Here is a 13,287-nt window from a genome sequence, read left to right on the forward strand (position 1 = left end):
TTAACAAATTTAAGGTACTTTTCAAAAAATCTAAAAACATATATTCAGTATATATTCAGAGAAAGATTTTTTGTCTTAAAAATAATGAGCCCTACGCATACAAATACACATATAGACAAACAAACGCACAGAGCACATATAGAGACTGTAGACTGGGGAATCTGAAGGTTACATCTGAGTCAACAGCTGCAAGAATCAGTATCAACATGAGACATCAACAATTATTAAATTATAATGAGATGACATCTGTCTTTTTGAACAACAACATTGTCAGTATAATACTACACAGGATAGATTTATAATTACATGAAAAATCATATGCGACATGTGAATTGAGTAATGCTCAATAAAGCTATCTATAAAGAGAGAAAGTAGCGGAGAGAGAAGACAGAGTGAAGTTGGTGGTGTGTGTGGCCCCTACCTTTTTCACTGACTGACTCACTCTCTATCTCCACATCCTCACAGCTGGTGTACTCTGGTGTGGTAGCCAGCTCCTCCTCCGAGCTGCTCAGCGACACCTGCCGCATCTTTCCTCCCTTTTTGGTTTTGTGGGGCTTGGGTGGTGGTGGGCGCACCGACTCCGACTGGTCCGAGCTCAGAGAGTCATTCCTCAACATGCTCTCCATCTTCTCCCTCTTGGTCTTGCGGACAGCTGAACTGGGGTCCAAGTGGTGTTGCTGCCTCCTCATGGGATCACCTCCACCCATGTCCCCTCTCCGCAGGTCCCCAGATCGGTCACCCAGCACAGGGCTACGGTGTGGCGTCGGAGGGCTGTGGTTGGAGGTTCTGTGACCTCCGAGGCCAGGACCCATGGGTCCAGGGGAAGAGCGGTCAACAGAGTAGGAGCGCTGTCCCACCATAGGCGGCCGGCGCTCGGTGAGATGCTGACGAGACAGCCGGATGGGGCCTGGGTCGTCCTGCTCCGTATACGCCAAGGAGACATCACTATGGCGGCGCTCATGCCTCAGGCGGCCCACCTCAGCATGCATCCTCATCTGCTCCTCGTAGGGCTGTGGCTTAACAGGGTAGCGTGCCAGGTTGGGGTCGCTGCGATAGCGTGCCTGGAACTCCTCCTGGCGCTGCCGCTGGAGGTCATACTCACTGGGTCCATCTAGCTCCTGGTCCAGCGGGTATTCCTGGGAGTGCCAGCGTCCCGGGCCCCGCCGGTCCCGGTAGCCCATCCGTGCTGCATCCACGTCTGGGTACATGTGTGGGCCCCGCGGAGCCCGCCGAGGGTCCCCATCCCCATAGTCAGACGGTGATCTGGGCATGCCGCCGTCCGTCGGGGCATACTGTGAGTGGTCACCCCCCTCCCTTTGGTCGTATTTTTGGTTTGGATCCCTGGATGCAGATGGGCTTCGTTTCCTGTAGATCACAGACAGGTGAACAAAAGAGTGGAATTTAGTGGTTGGTCTAAGTTGAACTGGATGGTCTCTAATTCTTTTAACACACAGTACATATGATAGCATTTTTCTGTGCCAGATAAAAGTCCTATCTTTAAAAGAACTGAGGTGTGTGTGCATGTTGATGATTAATTTCATGTTCAATCAGCATATAGTGTGCCTTCCCCTGTGCAGGTGGATATGTAAGGTATCAGTCAGACATTAGCCTTACAGCGCTTCATCACATCTCTGTGCAACCCTGCTGAGGCTGACGCCTTCAGTCTGTGGTCTCTAGCTTCACTTTACTTTGCCCTGCACTGTGTAGGCCTCAGTCCCTTTCAAAACCTGATGAAAGCCTGCTCTGTCTCTGTCACGCACAAATACACAGAAAGAGAGAAATGGAACTAAGTAGCAGGATGCAGCACCACTCCCTTTTCACACTGCAACAGACTCTACATGCTCTGTAACATGGCTGACTAGTACTCCCCTTTTAGCACGCCATGCATGCAAACGGCATGTTGCCTTTGGATTGTACAGAAAATGTGTGCAAGGAAAAACATACTTGTTGTGTTGGCCCAATTAAACAGCATAACATGTAATGCAGCCAGCAGTCTCTAAATAGATGCAAAAAACAAGTATTTGCATTGGAAAAACATATACTTATGTAGTGAAAATCCAGTTTGATCCTGTTTTGTTAATTTGACTTAGAATGTTGCGCAGCCTTCACACGGACAATGTTGTATCCAATATTTGACTCTTTTAGTGCCATAGGCAATCTTTCATTTTCATTTTGATAGCATCTGATTACTTTGTTGATATAGGTGCTTAAATCATCTTCATTTGCAATGCATTATAAACAACAGGATGACACAAGATTAACAACACAGCCTGTCTGGATATGACCTGTTTGTATTTCCAAATTAATAGTGTGTGTGTGTGTGTGTGTGCGTGTGTGTGTGTGTGTGCGTGCGTGTGCGTGTGTGTCTGTGTGTCTGTGTGTCTATGTGTGTGTGAGTGCAGAGAGATGAGGAACTACACAGTGTACTGAAAGCAATGCACTGATAAATGTTTCAGAGTTTCACAGATTGTATCAGGGTGCACAGTACAGTGGACATGAAGAGATGTAGAGAGACAATAACAATGTGTCTGAGTTCTGTCTGAATTTATGAACCTCAGAGGAAGGTGCTCATTTATTTATTTTGCCACCTTTTTCCTTCTGATGAAAACATCTGTTGCCCAGAACTTAAACTACATTAAAATACACATTCAGTAAAAGTCTGGACTAAAATCACATCATTAAAATCATTTTTGATACATTTTGTTTCAAACATTCTCTGAAATCATTTATCTTGATAAGATCTAGTTGCCATCTTTATTACAAGACTGAAGATGAGTCATATCAGCTGTTTTGGAAATTATGTGAAAACAAGTTCCTAAGATAGATATTTCAAATATAGTTACAGTCAGGAGCCCCATACTCCTAAAATTAGCTATCAATCATTTTATCATTGTCTGACTGTCAGAAAGGAAACCAGCCAGGAAGTGGGTGAAAAGCGTGGAGGAAGCTAACCGTGCATTAATGCATTTATTCTTTTGTTGAGAATCAATTATTCATAAGCCACTTTTCTCCCACATTTCTCCCACTTTTCCTCCAAAATAATAATGACATTTTGGTGAGGAAAAAGCTCTGTGAAGCATTCCTTTAATTTTGTACGTGACAACTCTCCATAAATTTCAAAGGGCTTCATAAATCACTGCTGCCAGCCTTGCTCAGTGGCCAAGGTAAGGACTCCTCACGTGATTGGCTAATTCACTGAACCACAGAGGAGGTTTGGTCGCTGCCCACTGTATCACAGACCAGTCGGGTTAGCTTGACTGTTATAATGAATGTACAGTACAATAGATATAAGCACTGTGGTGAGGCACATCTGGAAAAGATGCATATTGTGTTCTCTGTGTTGAACACTGAATAATCTCACTAAAGTGAAGTGCCAGCTTTAAGGAGAGGCAGAATGATGTATGAGTGCTGTGTATAGTTCACGAACTACTGTACAGTTCAAATATGGGCTGTTAGAGAGACAGAAGTTGAGCAATGGTGCAGTACAAAATGTTCTTTTAAGCATTGCTAGTACATGACAGTGAGATTGACATAATAGCAGAAAGTACATACTAACACAACTGTTTGGCCAGTTACTAAAAAATCCCCAATACCAGACAGCAAAAAAAATCAGTGCTGTTTTAGATGCCACATTCACACAGATAATTGGCAAATAGTGTATTTTAATACGATAATTTGATCAAATTATTTTGTTTTGTGAGATAATAGCTGGTAATACGATTACTGAGAATTAATATCTTAGCACAGATCTGTGCAGATTTCAGCCAATTAGGATGCCAGTGTTGACCTGTTACGGCTGAACGTGTCAGTAACTCTAGGCAAGAACTAGTAACTGCTGTTGGGACTTGGTCCTTCAGTATTGAAAAACTTTTAATGCAGCAATTCACTCAATAGACAGTAAATAAGTTATTAGATTTGCCAGTGTTAATTCCTGGTAGAAGTAATATTTTTCCAAAGGAATAAATGAAACATGAAGTACTGCTCTCTAAATTTCTGACAGGAAAAACACCATATCTGAAACAATCAAAGAAAATGCCACCACCTACTACATTACTTCATCAACAGCAAATCCAAGATAAAAGATGAACAGTATTAGCCACAAACTGATTGCATGATGAGTGAGTTCTTGCAAATGGAGTGCAAAACAACATCTTAGCACCAAAGATGCAGCGGAAACTCGCACACAACCAAAACAGCACTAATGGATGTGCACTTCAATGAACACATCCTTATTTACAACAAAGACAGAGGAAGACAAAAGGCCATTTGAAGTGTTTGTGATGTAGCGAGCTCACAAAAGTGACCTCGCCTTTCTGCTTCACATCAAAACAAATGCCTCCTATCACCTTAGCACACAAACGCAGTGATTCAGACGTGGCTGGAGAAACACATAAGAGTTGCTGCATTATTCATGACCTGCTCCTGGACACTAACTGAGCAGCGCTTCATTCACAAATCCAAAGTGAAGCGGCAGCAGAAATGATATGCTGGAGTAGGGGACAGGCGCCGTGACTTGGATGGGAGAGAATGTGGAGTGCGGGGGTGGGTGAGGGAGTGTGTGATGAGCATGGGAAACATCTTTTTATAGTGACTTTATGATGATGGAGGGGTGTGTTACGTGTGCACGTGTGTTCACTTGTACATGCCTCTGCGTTTAGCAGTTTGTGTGTGTGTGTGTGTGTGTGTTTTATGTGTGCTGCGTTGGCTGCCTAAGAAATGCTTCACTTTGGCTCTCAGGATGTCCTCGGGGCTTCAGGCTCATTTCTCCTCTGGGACGTTGTCTTGAAATCCTACACCCTGAACACACACATGCACACAGAACATGCACATAGCAACTACAACAAACATTAACAAACGGTTCTCTGACGAGCTCTAACTCATCTTGACACAAGTATCACATTTCCCTGCTCCCATTTAGCCTTGTATGTCCTTCCTGTCCAAACAGAGAAATGTCTATGGCAGCTAGCAAGTGAGCTAGCAACCACACTCAGCTCCATCAGCATCTGCATCATGATGCTAATGCTGTCGGCCCTAAACCAGCCTTCAGTAAGTACAATAGAGCGGTGGCGCAGCACTAAATTTTGTACTGTGCATTATTCCCCCATTGCTCCAGCTGCCACTGCTACTGTAATAGCCTCTCTGCAGATACCTCTGAGCTCTCCACAGCTCTGCCATAACACACTCTGCTGATCCTAGATTTGCATTCCATCCTCAGTGACACAGACAGAGATAGAGAGGGGAGAAACAAAATGTGAAAAGGGAAAGGGAGGAGATCATCGACATTGAGTGTGAATTAGAAGAAGCATGAAATACAAAAAAGCGGAGAAGATGACAGTTCACTGTGACCCATTGCTAAATATGCAGCTGGTGTGCATGGTGCATTCAGCCAAGCCTGTCAGGCTTCAAGTGTGAAGTGGCAGGATGGGACAGCATGGGATCGTGATGCTGCACAGAAGCCTGGCTGCTGTAACGATTGAGTCACGAACCATACAGTGACGTGCTCCCTCCATCACATTCCCTTATAAAGAAAGAAGCGTGCGTGATGTCACTACAGACGTGGCACTGAGCCGCAGCACAGGGAGCATGGTGTACAGAAAATCGCCCAGCAGTGAATCATCCAAACAGGCCGACAATAGAGAGGCATGTTCACTGTCTGAACGGGACAGTGTAGTACATCTCTGCGGTGGGAATAACAGCAGCCCTCATTACTGCTGTTGCTCTACTCTGAGCTAACTATAGAAATCCTCTGCCGTGACAGTGTGTGAAGCATGGGGCCTCGTTCAGTTGGCGACAAGGACGGTGATGACAATAATATTCAATTCACGGAGGGTGCCAGTGGCCTCACTGTATTACCGTCATAAGGACTTTTATGTCTAACATAGAGAAAAAAAATTCATGCACCTATGACCGATCAATCAATTTTATTTGTCACATGTAATTATATGAGGTGTAATTCCAGTGACATGTAGCACTGGGGTCTAATGGCTGTAATTTCTGATATCTGAGTAAGGAAAAATATCATTGGCTGACATCCAAAGCAAAAAAGTGTACAAAAAACCTCTGTGGTGCAGAGGCATAAACCTTCATACTTGCCCCAAATCAGAAAAGGCACAGAGTGACATCTCTAAGATGCTGTGTAAACATGGTTTCTGTTTTAGCTTTCAGCACAGCCTTATACACCTCCTGTGCTTCTAAATTCCAATATTATAATCATCTTTTTAAAGTACACTCTCCTTATCAAAAGCAGCATAATGTATCAAATCCATGGCTCACAAAAATCATGGGATTACACTATGGCCCCGAAAGATTAAAAAGTGTGACCCTAAAAGATTAGAAGTGACCCGACATGCTCGCCACGATAAAACCTTTATATGCTGTTATTTTTCGCAACAGGACACAAAAACCAATCGGTGAAATTCCCCGATATACTGTGGCGTAATGAGAAGTGTGTCTGTCTGCAGAGAGGTTGTCCCGCTATGCCTCATCAGATGTGTTCCCGCTCTGACCTACTGACGGGATCTGATCAGAAACATCCACAGCCAGAGCTCCCAGACTGCAAATGGACTAGATTGTCTAACTATGTCTTTCACTCAGTCTGTATGTGTTAATGTGTGTGTAATGCTACTCAACTATGATGAAAGGCCTGAGATCAAACAGGAAGCCCCTGTGGTGGCAAATCATTAACATTTGATGTAGGTTTACGACAAAAAAGGGAGGGTTATCACACACACATTTACACAGAGTGTCTGCAACACACAGGCTTGTGTTGAATTTACTGTATAGTGTTAACACTTTAATAACTAACACTTTAAGACTTTAGCAACACTTTTTCACACATAGTCCAAGACCTCTGTGCTATCCTACTGATGCTCACTACTGGTTAAAATGATACTGGGATCATGTTTATTTGTTGCATTATTCATAAAAAAAAAAAAACAAGAAGTAAGTTTTAAAGCATTTGAAAATAACATAACACCCTAGAAATAAAACTAATTATAAACAATTAATAATGGCATACACTGCAGACAAACAAGTTATAGCTGCAGGTTGCATATGTAACAAAAATGTTCTAATAGCTCTGTATTTTGGAAACTGAGAGCAGCTTATCACAGTACAGTATATTCAAAACAAATGCCTGTGATAGGTCAAACAGTTTGCAGGTTTATTGCACCAGAGCAGACACTCTTAATGCAAAGCATTATGACTAAGCATAATTAGTTGTGGAAACCAAAATGGTGATTGTGATTATATGATTAATTCTGCTTCCCTATCTCATTGTGTCTGCCTTTCTTTCCTCTTCCCCTCCTCTCACTGCTGCTGTAATGATAGAGTTAGGGTGCAAAGAGGTTTTAGAAGCAACAGAAATAGAAAGACAGAGAGTGAGAGAGAGAGAGAGAGAAAATGTAGACTTTTCTTGAAAAACTCCATAGCTAGAGAATAAGACAATGTGAGCTTCCATCCCCACACCCATTTGCCTAATAGGTATGTTGATTTTCCATTTAAAACCAAAGAAACAGCACAAGCACAAAGATCAATAATTGAAAGACTGTGAGGAGTGATGAACCCTTAGCTGAAGCTGCTGATTTCATGCTCTCGGCTGCATGTGTAAGCACCTTGACACATGTACACACTGACAAAATAATGAATCTGCTGCTTCCTAATGTTGCTGTGACAATTATCCCTGAGGCAAAATCAGCCACTGCACTGTTGTTAGAAATTAACTGTAGATGTTACAGCAAGGAACGACTGTACTGCACAAAAACCTACTGTACATGCAAGTTGCCTTACATTCCCTTTTATAACTTTTTATAGACACATCAACTGCGAAGTACAATATTTAAACAAAACACAAAATACACGACACACTAGACAAATGTTTGTATTAACTCTAAATGTGAAACCAATAAATAAACCACAATGTGTTATCAAACATTCTACATCCAAACTGTAGTCTAACTGAAGAGATATAATCAGCCTTACTGAAAGTAAATGTCGGATCCTGGGCTGTAGCTCAGTTCAAATCTCTGCCTGGCTGCTCCACGCAAACACATGGCCGTGTGCACAAACTGCTCACAAAAAAAGTCCGGTCCAATTCAAACTACCTAGTGCCAGTGCTGGTTCACAGCCCACAACCAGGCCTTTGTTGTTTTTCCTATCCTCTCTCCACCAGCACTAAAAACTATCCCTGTTTTACTTCTAGAAGGCTATGGATGATCCGCAGACAGCAGCAGTAAATGTAGTCTTAGGGCAGTGCTCTTCGGACTGAGTGTGTGACACCAGCTCTGTCTGCTCTGCCTCTGCTGCCGCCGAAGAAACATGTTAAATAAGAAAGCCAAAAGCAATCAAGGTGAAAATGCAACGCTGCCCCCATGGGGATTGTGCCACCTCTACTTTGCGGATAATGGAGAGAAGTCAAATGAGAACAAATGAGTGGCGCCGTGTTGCAGAGCTCTCCTCTTAGAGGGAATCTGGCCCTCTAATGATAACAATACATCCTGGAATGGTCTCTATTGAAACGAGATAACCAGAAAGAAAGCAAGAGCAGAAGAAAACAAGCTGAATGTGCGCGTCTCAACTGAGAGCAATCAGAGAAGAGGAGACAGGAGGAGGAAAAATGCCTCTAACGGTCCATTTATGGATGCAGCGTCACGCTCCCTTCCAAGACTGACTCAGGCCGGTCGCTGTGTCTGTGGGACGCCCCTCGGAGTAAAAGAAGCACATCCAATTCCCCCGTAACCTAGTATAATCAAACAGGGTTAAAATCCTGCAGCAACCCGCCAGTTTAGCTGCAATTCCTAATATCCAAATGATACTGAAGAATCAGCATGACCTGCTTTGTTTCCGACGGTCTGCTGCGCCCACAGTGCCCCGCCACTCTGCTGGATGTGAATAGATGGCACAGTTTATGACCCTGCTGCAAAGGCTTCTGGGGGCCTGAGAGCAAGCTGACTTTTGGGTTTAACGCCATCATCATGTGATCGCAACGATTGGCTGGAGGTCGAGCAGCGTCCCTGTCCAACCCGCCTGCCGCACAGTCCTCTGCCCAAGAAAGGATTACATTCCTTGGTTGATTACTAGCTGACATCTATCACCAATCGCAAGCAGAGCAGGAGGTCTCACCTAATCTCATTCAGCCTGAGGTCTTATGATCCTTAAACTGAACAAATTACATGGTTTATGTATTTTTTTTAAATCCACAGGCTGGATTTTCAAGCATCAAATCAAATACAGAGGAGGGAGGGATAGAGAGATAGAGAGATTTCACTACCCCATAATTTCTGTGCATTACAAAATGGATCAAAGACTTTTTTCCTAGTCCTGCACCATGATGACGTAGCTGTTTTTCAGTGACCTGGTTTGATAAGTCTACTCGCTGGGTGTATTATGACTGACTGTATCTGGGTGTTGTTAAAGTCTTCCTTCTTCCTCTTTCTCTTTATTGTTCTGCCTAAACACATTTCACGTCTGTCACCGTGTCTCTCCAATCGCTTCCCCTCCATCGTTCTCCCCTTTTGGTCTCAGCCCTCCCATGTGATGCCGTTGAAGATACACTACTGGAGTATGTTGTGTTTGTGATAGCAGTGGTGACAGTTGAGTGACAGGAGTGTGGAATCAGGGTGGGCAGGTGGGCGATCAGATGTTGACACAGCATTTCCCAGGACGGAGGTTAGAAGGAGGGGAAATGGTAAAGGACCTTTGGGTGTGTTTTTGTCACCACAGAGTAAAGAATGGAGCCTGGCTGCAGGGCTTTAGGAAGCTATCAGTGTGCATCTGACTGCCACTCTAAGAGAGAAGAAGACAACTTCAGAGCATCACTGATGACATGGCTTGAAAATTACTCTGGATGGCATTGGTTGAGTTTGAATGCTTGTCAAAGTGCATTGTGTACTGCTGCAGTAATGAATGTTGAGTTTAAATTACGATTGCATTGAACATAAATGCCATATATTGCAAGAGAACAGTTTGCCTTTAACCTCCTGGCATCACTGTGTTTTGAAGTGTCAAAATGCATTCTGTCAAGCTAAACTTGGTTTAATTGTATGTGTTTCCAAAAGTGGAAAAGTCAAACCGTTCTTGTTCTGTGCTGGAATAAAACCTCCCATGGTGCCATGAAATGGTGCTCCCACTTTATTCCTCAAGTACGCCCTGTCCTGCAAAGATTTTGTTCTGTATTTTCACTCCTGCACATCAGATCTACTTAAGAGCTCACACTTGATGCTGACACTGTTCAGGTACATTTGCTTCTACTGCTTCAAGAAGCATGTCAGTGATGTAAATGGATCAGGGCTGTGTGAGAAAAGATGGACCAGAAACTTGCAGGAGAGCAGGTACTTGAGGACTGGATTAGGAATTCAACAGCTCTTCCACCAAGTCTATCCTGCTGTCATATTATGAGCTGTAAGCCAACAGTCTTGTCGTGTCATCTTGTCATGTCTGCTCATGGTAATTATATTAATGTCAAAATAATTTGGCACACACTGACACTTCATGCATCTTTGGGGCAGATTTAATAGCTATCTGATTACAGATGGATTGGACTGATAAAAAAAACGTGGTTAAAGATGCACTCCAGACAGATGTTGAAGAGAAGCATCTGTCTCTATAACATGCATGTTACTTTTACTCCTCCCAACTCTAATTATGTCAATAAGCAATGTGACGAAGGAGCCACTAACTTGCATATGCTCCCTCTGACAATGGAAGAAAACTGAATTTCTCATAAATGCAACAGGGAGTCATTATAACCACAGACTATAGAAATAATAGACAAATAGCCAACTTGACATCAACCATTTGTTTGTGGACTCCCATTTTGAGGCCTGCAGCCTGCCTTTTTTGCCGCCACCCTCTTGGATTTTTGAATCCAGGGATGACCATATTTGGGCATGAGGGTAGAGCTGTGGAGAAGCGAGCGGTGGATCTGACTCAAAGTCTGTGGTCATGCCTCGCAGACAGCCTTTCAATAAAAGCTGCCCCGCCCTTAATTATGCATAACTTTAAGCCTTAATAAAAATTTAAACAGGTGACTTATATATTCTTGTTGTTTTTTGTTTGTTTGTTTTGTTCACCAGACTATAAACATGTTTATTTCTGCTGTAAAATCGGGTATTTTAAAATGGGGGACTATTGAAATTGACTTGCTTTTAGAGCCAACCTCAAGTGGACATTCAAAGAACTGCAGTTCTTGGCACTTCTGTGATCTGTGTGCTTCATTTTACAGCCCCAGAGGTTGCCACTGGATTACAACACATGTACGTGATTCCAGACCAGTGAATCCACTGAGTAATTTGTGTTGGTGGGGGACCAGCATGAGAACAGCCCGTGAAGACGAGCAAAACTTTTGTCACTCACATTTCCATCAATCTGAGTCATGTATTTGTGTTAGTTTATAAATAGCTGCTGCTACGTAGCTAAAGTGTTGTATTCTGCAGCATCCCAGAAAAACTGCAAAAGCACTTACAACTGCTTTAGCAGTTTAGTTACAACTGGCATAATTAAGTCTCCCTCTAGCATTGTCATCAAACAGCTTCAGGCGCACTATCACCACCCTCTGGACTGGAGCATGGGAGACGTGGTTTGCATGCAGCATGGCAAAACGTGGATTGTAATCACACTTGTGATCCGGCTAACAGAAAGGCTAAGTGTAAACACAAAAGTAAGTACTGAGGACAAAAGCAAAAAAAATCACATCTGGATTTTATCCGGATATGAGAAACTTAATAAGACGACTTTAAATGTCGCCATCTTTGAGCCACAAACACACAAACACACGCACATACACACAAACAAACAGACATGCAAACAGCCTGGTGTAGCACAGTTTCATTCACAGGAACAGATGACAGCCACTCCCTCAGTGTAGTCTCTCTGCTCTGTGGAAAGTTTGAAGTGGACACAAAGTTGTGGAGCCCCACATCTCTCAGTTCAGCTGGCACTGTCTGCAGATCTGTGAGTGTATTCACTAATTGGCTCCAAGAGCACAGACTCTATCCTCCTGTCTATGAGTCGACCAACTGGTGCCTTCTGTGTTCATGTTTATACTCTGTATAGTTAATATGTCTTCCGCACTGCACCGCCTGTTGGGTCTCCTTTTTAAGAAGAGGCACCGCTAGCACTCTATGTAGGCCAAGCCCCAAAAGAATATGCCATTAAGATTAGCTACAAGTCAGGACTGTCACACTGCTGCTTGCTTCTCCCCTCCCTACAGAGAAAGGTTAGAAAGGCAGAGCATGTGTCATACTGCGAAGAACACCAATGCATTAAAAAAATACACATCACAGCTGGAATTTATTAAAGCAAACACCTCTGTTAAGCAGACACACAACCAGACAGTTCACTGGGGCAAATTTGGAGCAGCACAAGACTGCTGTCTGTAATTACGCTTATTGACTTCAGCTTGAGATGACCAGAGTTGCGCTATAATGCAGTTGCAGTGTGGGGTATAGGGTGTCCTCTGGAGGGTCTGTAAGTAATCAACACCACAGCTCTATGAAGTAATTAACAGTTTTACTAAGTATTTGATCCTATGAGAAGATACACGTGATTGGCACTCATCTGTGACCAGACCTTACTGCTTGATCACCACATGAAAGACATCGTCATCATATTCATCCCTTCTAAAGAAACCACATAACACCCTCTGTGATTACACATGGGAAACAAGAACTGGCTTTTAACTTAAGAAAGCCTTACTTCTATTGGGACTATAGGGCCTGTCAAAGTGGAAAAATGTTTTTTTTAACACATCTGTAAATGATAAAATTAATGACGACTGATTTCTTTTTAGATGCTTTAGTTTCAGGCTCCTGGTAATGTGCATGCAGGCTCACCGTTACACAGTCATGGCTTAGTGGGACACTAGAGCAAAGCTATGGTTAATGTTATTACAAACACCTGTGCTTTTCAAACTATGTCAAGTTACAATTTCTGCTGTTCAGTAAATGTTTGGAAAAGGCATGTATAGCAAAAAAAAAAACCAATTAATTTTAAAGAGCAGGGAGAAGAGATGTATTTAATTCATACTACAGGGTGTCCCACACATTCATTCATTTTTTTGGAGCTGAATTGTTAATTATATGCGCTGTTTACATATATATATATATATATATATATATATATATATATATATATATATATATATATATATATATATATAATGTTTGGTTATTCATGCCAACACACTCTGGGAGCGCAGAGCTTACTATGGGCACAGATGAAGAAGAAGAATGTCAGAAGCATTGCAAGTGAAACTTAACCCTTAAGTGATGGGTCTTAAAGTCTGCATTC

At 42.8% G+C, this 13,287-nt stretch overlaps 1 protein-coding gene across 41 annotated transcripts in view; it reads right to left on the reverse strand.

Annotated features, from left to right (window-relative positions):
* Nucleotides 1-13,287, reverse strand: part of rims2a (regulating synaptic membrane exocytosis 2a) — a 162,285-nt gene that overhangs the window by 80,811 nt on the left and 68,187 nt on the right. For 40 of the 41 annotated variants that reach the window (XM_088083908.1, XM_088083909.1, XM_088083912.1 and 37 more), the window contains one exon: nt 422-1,365. In XM_088083908.1, the coding sequence (XP_087940034.1) occupies nt 422-1,365 (944 nt within the window). Of the gene's footprint in view, nt 1-421; nt 1,366-7,980; nt 8,775-13,287 lie in introns of those variants that run through there. The other variant, XM_088083935.1, reaches the window with a different exon arrangement.

Source organism: Plectropomus leopardus, chromosome 11, assembly GCF_026936395.1.
Source record: "Plectropomus leopardus strain MGB_pleo_1.0 chromosome 11, ASM2693639v1, whole genome shotgun sequence".
Taxonomy (NCBI): Eukaryota; Metazoa; Chordata; class Actinopteri; order Perciformes; family Serranidae; genus Plectropomus; species Plectropomus leopardus.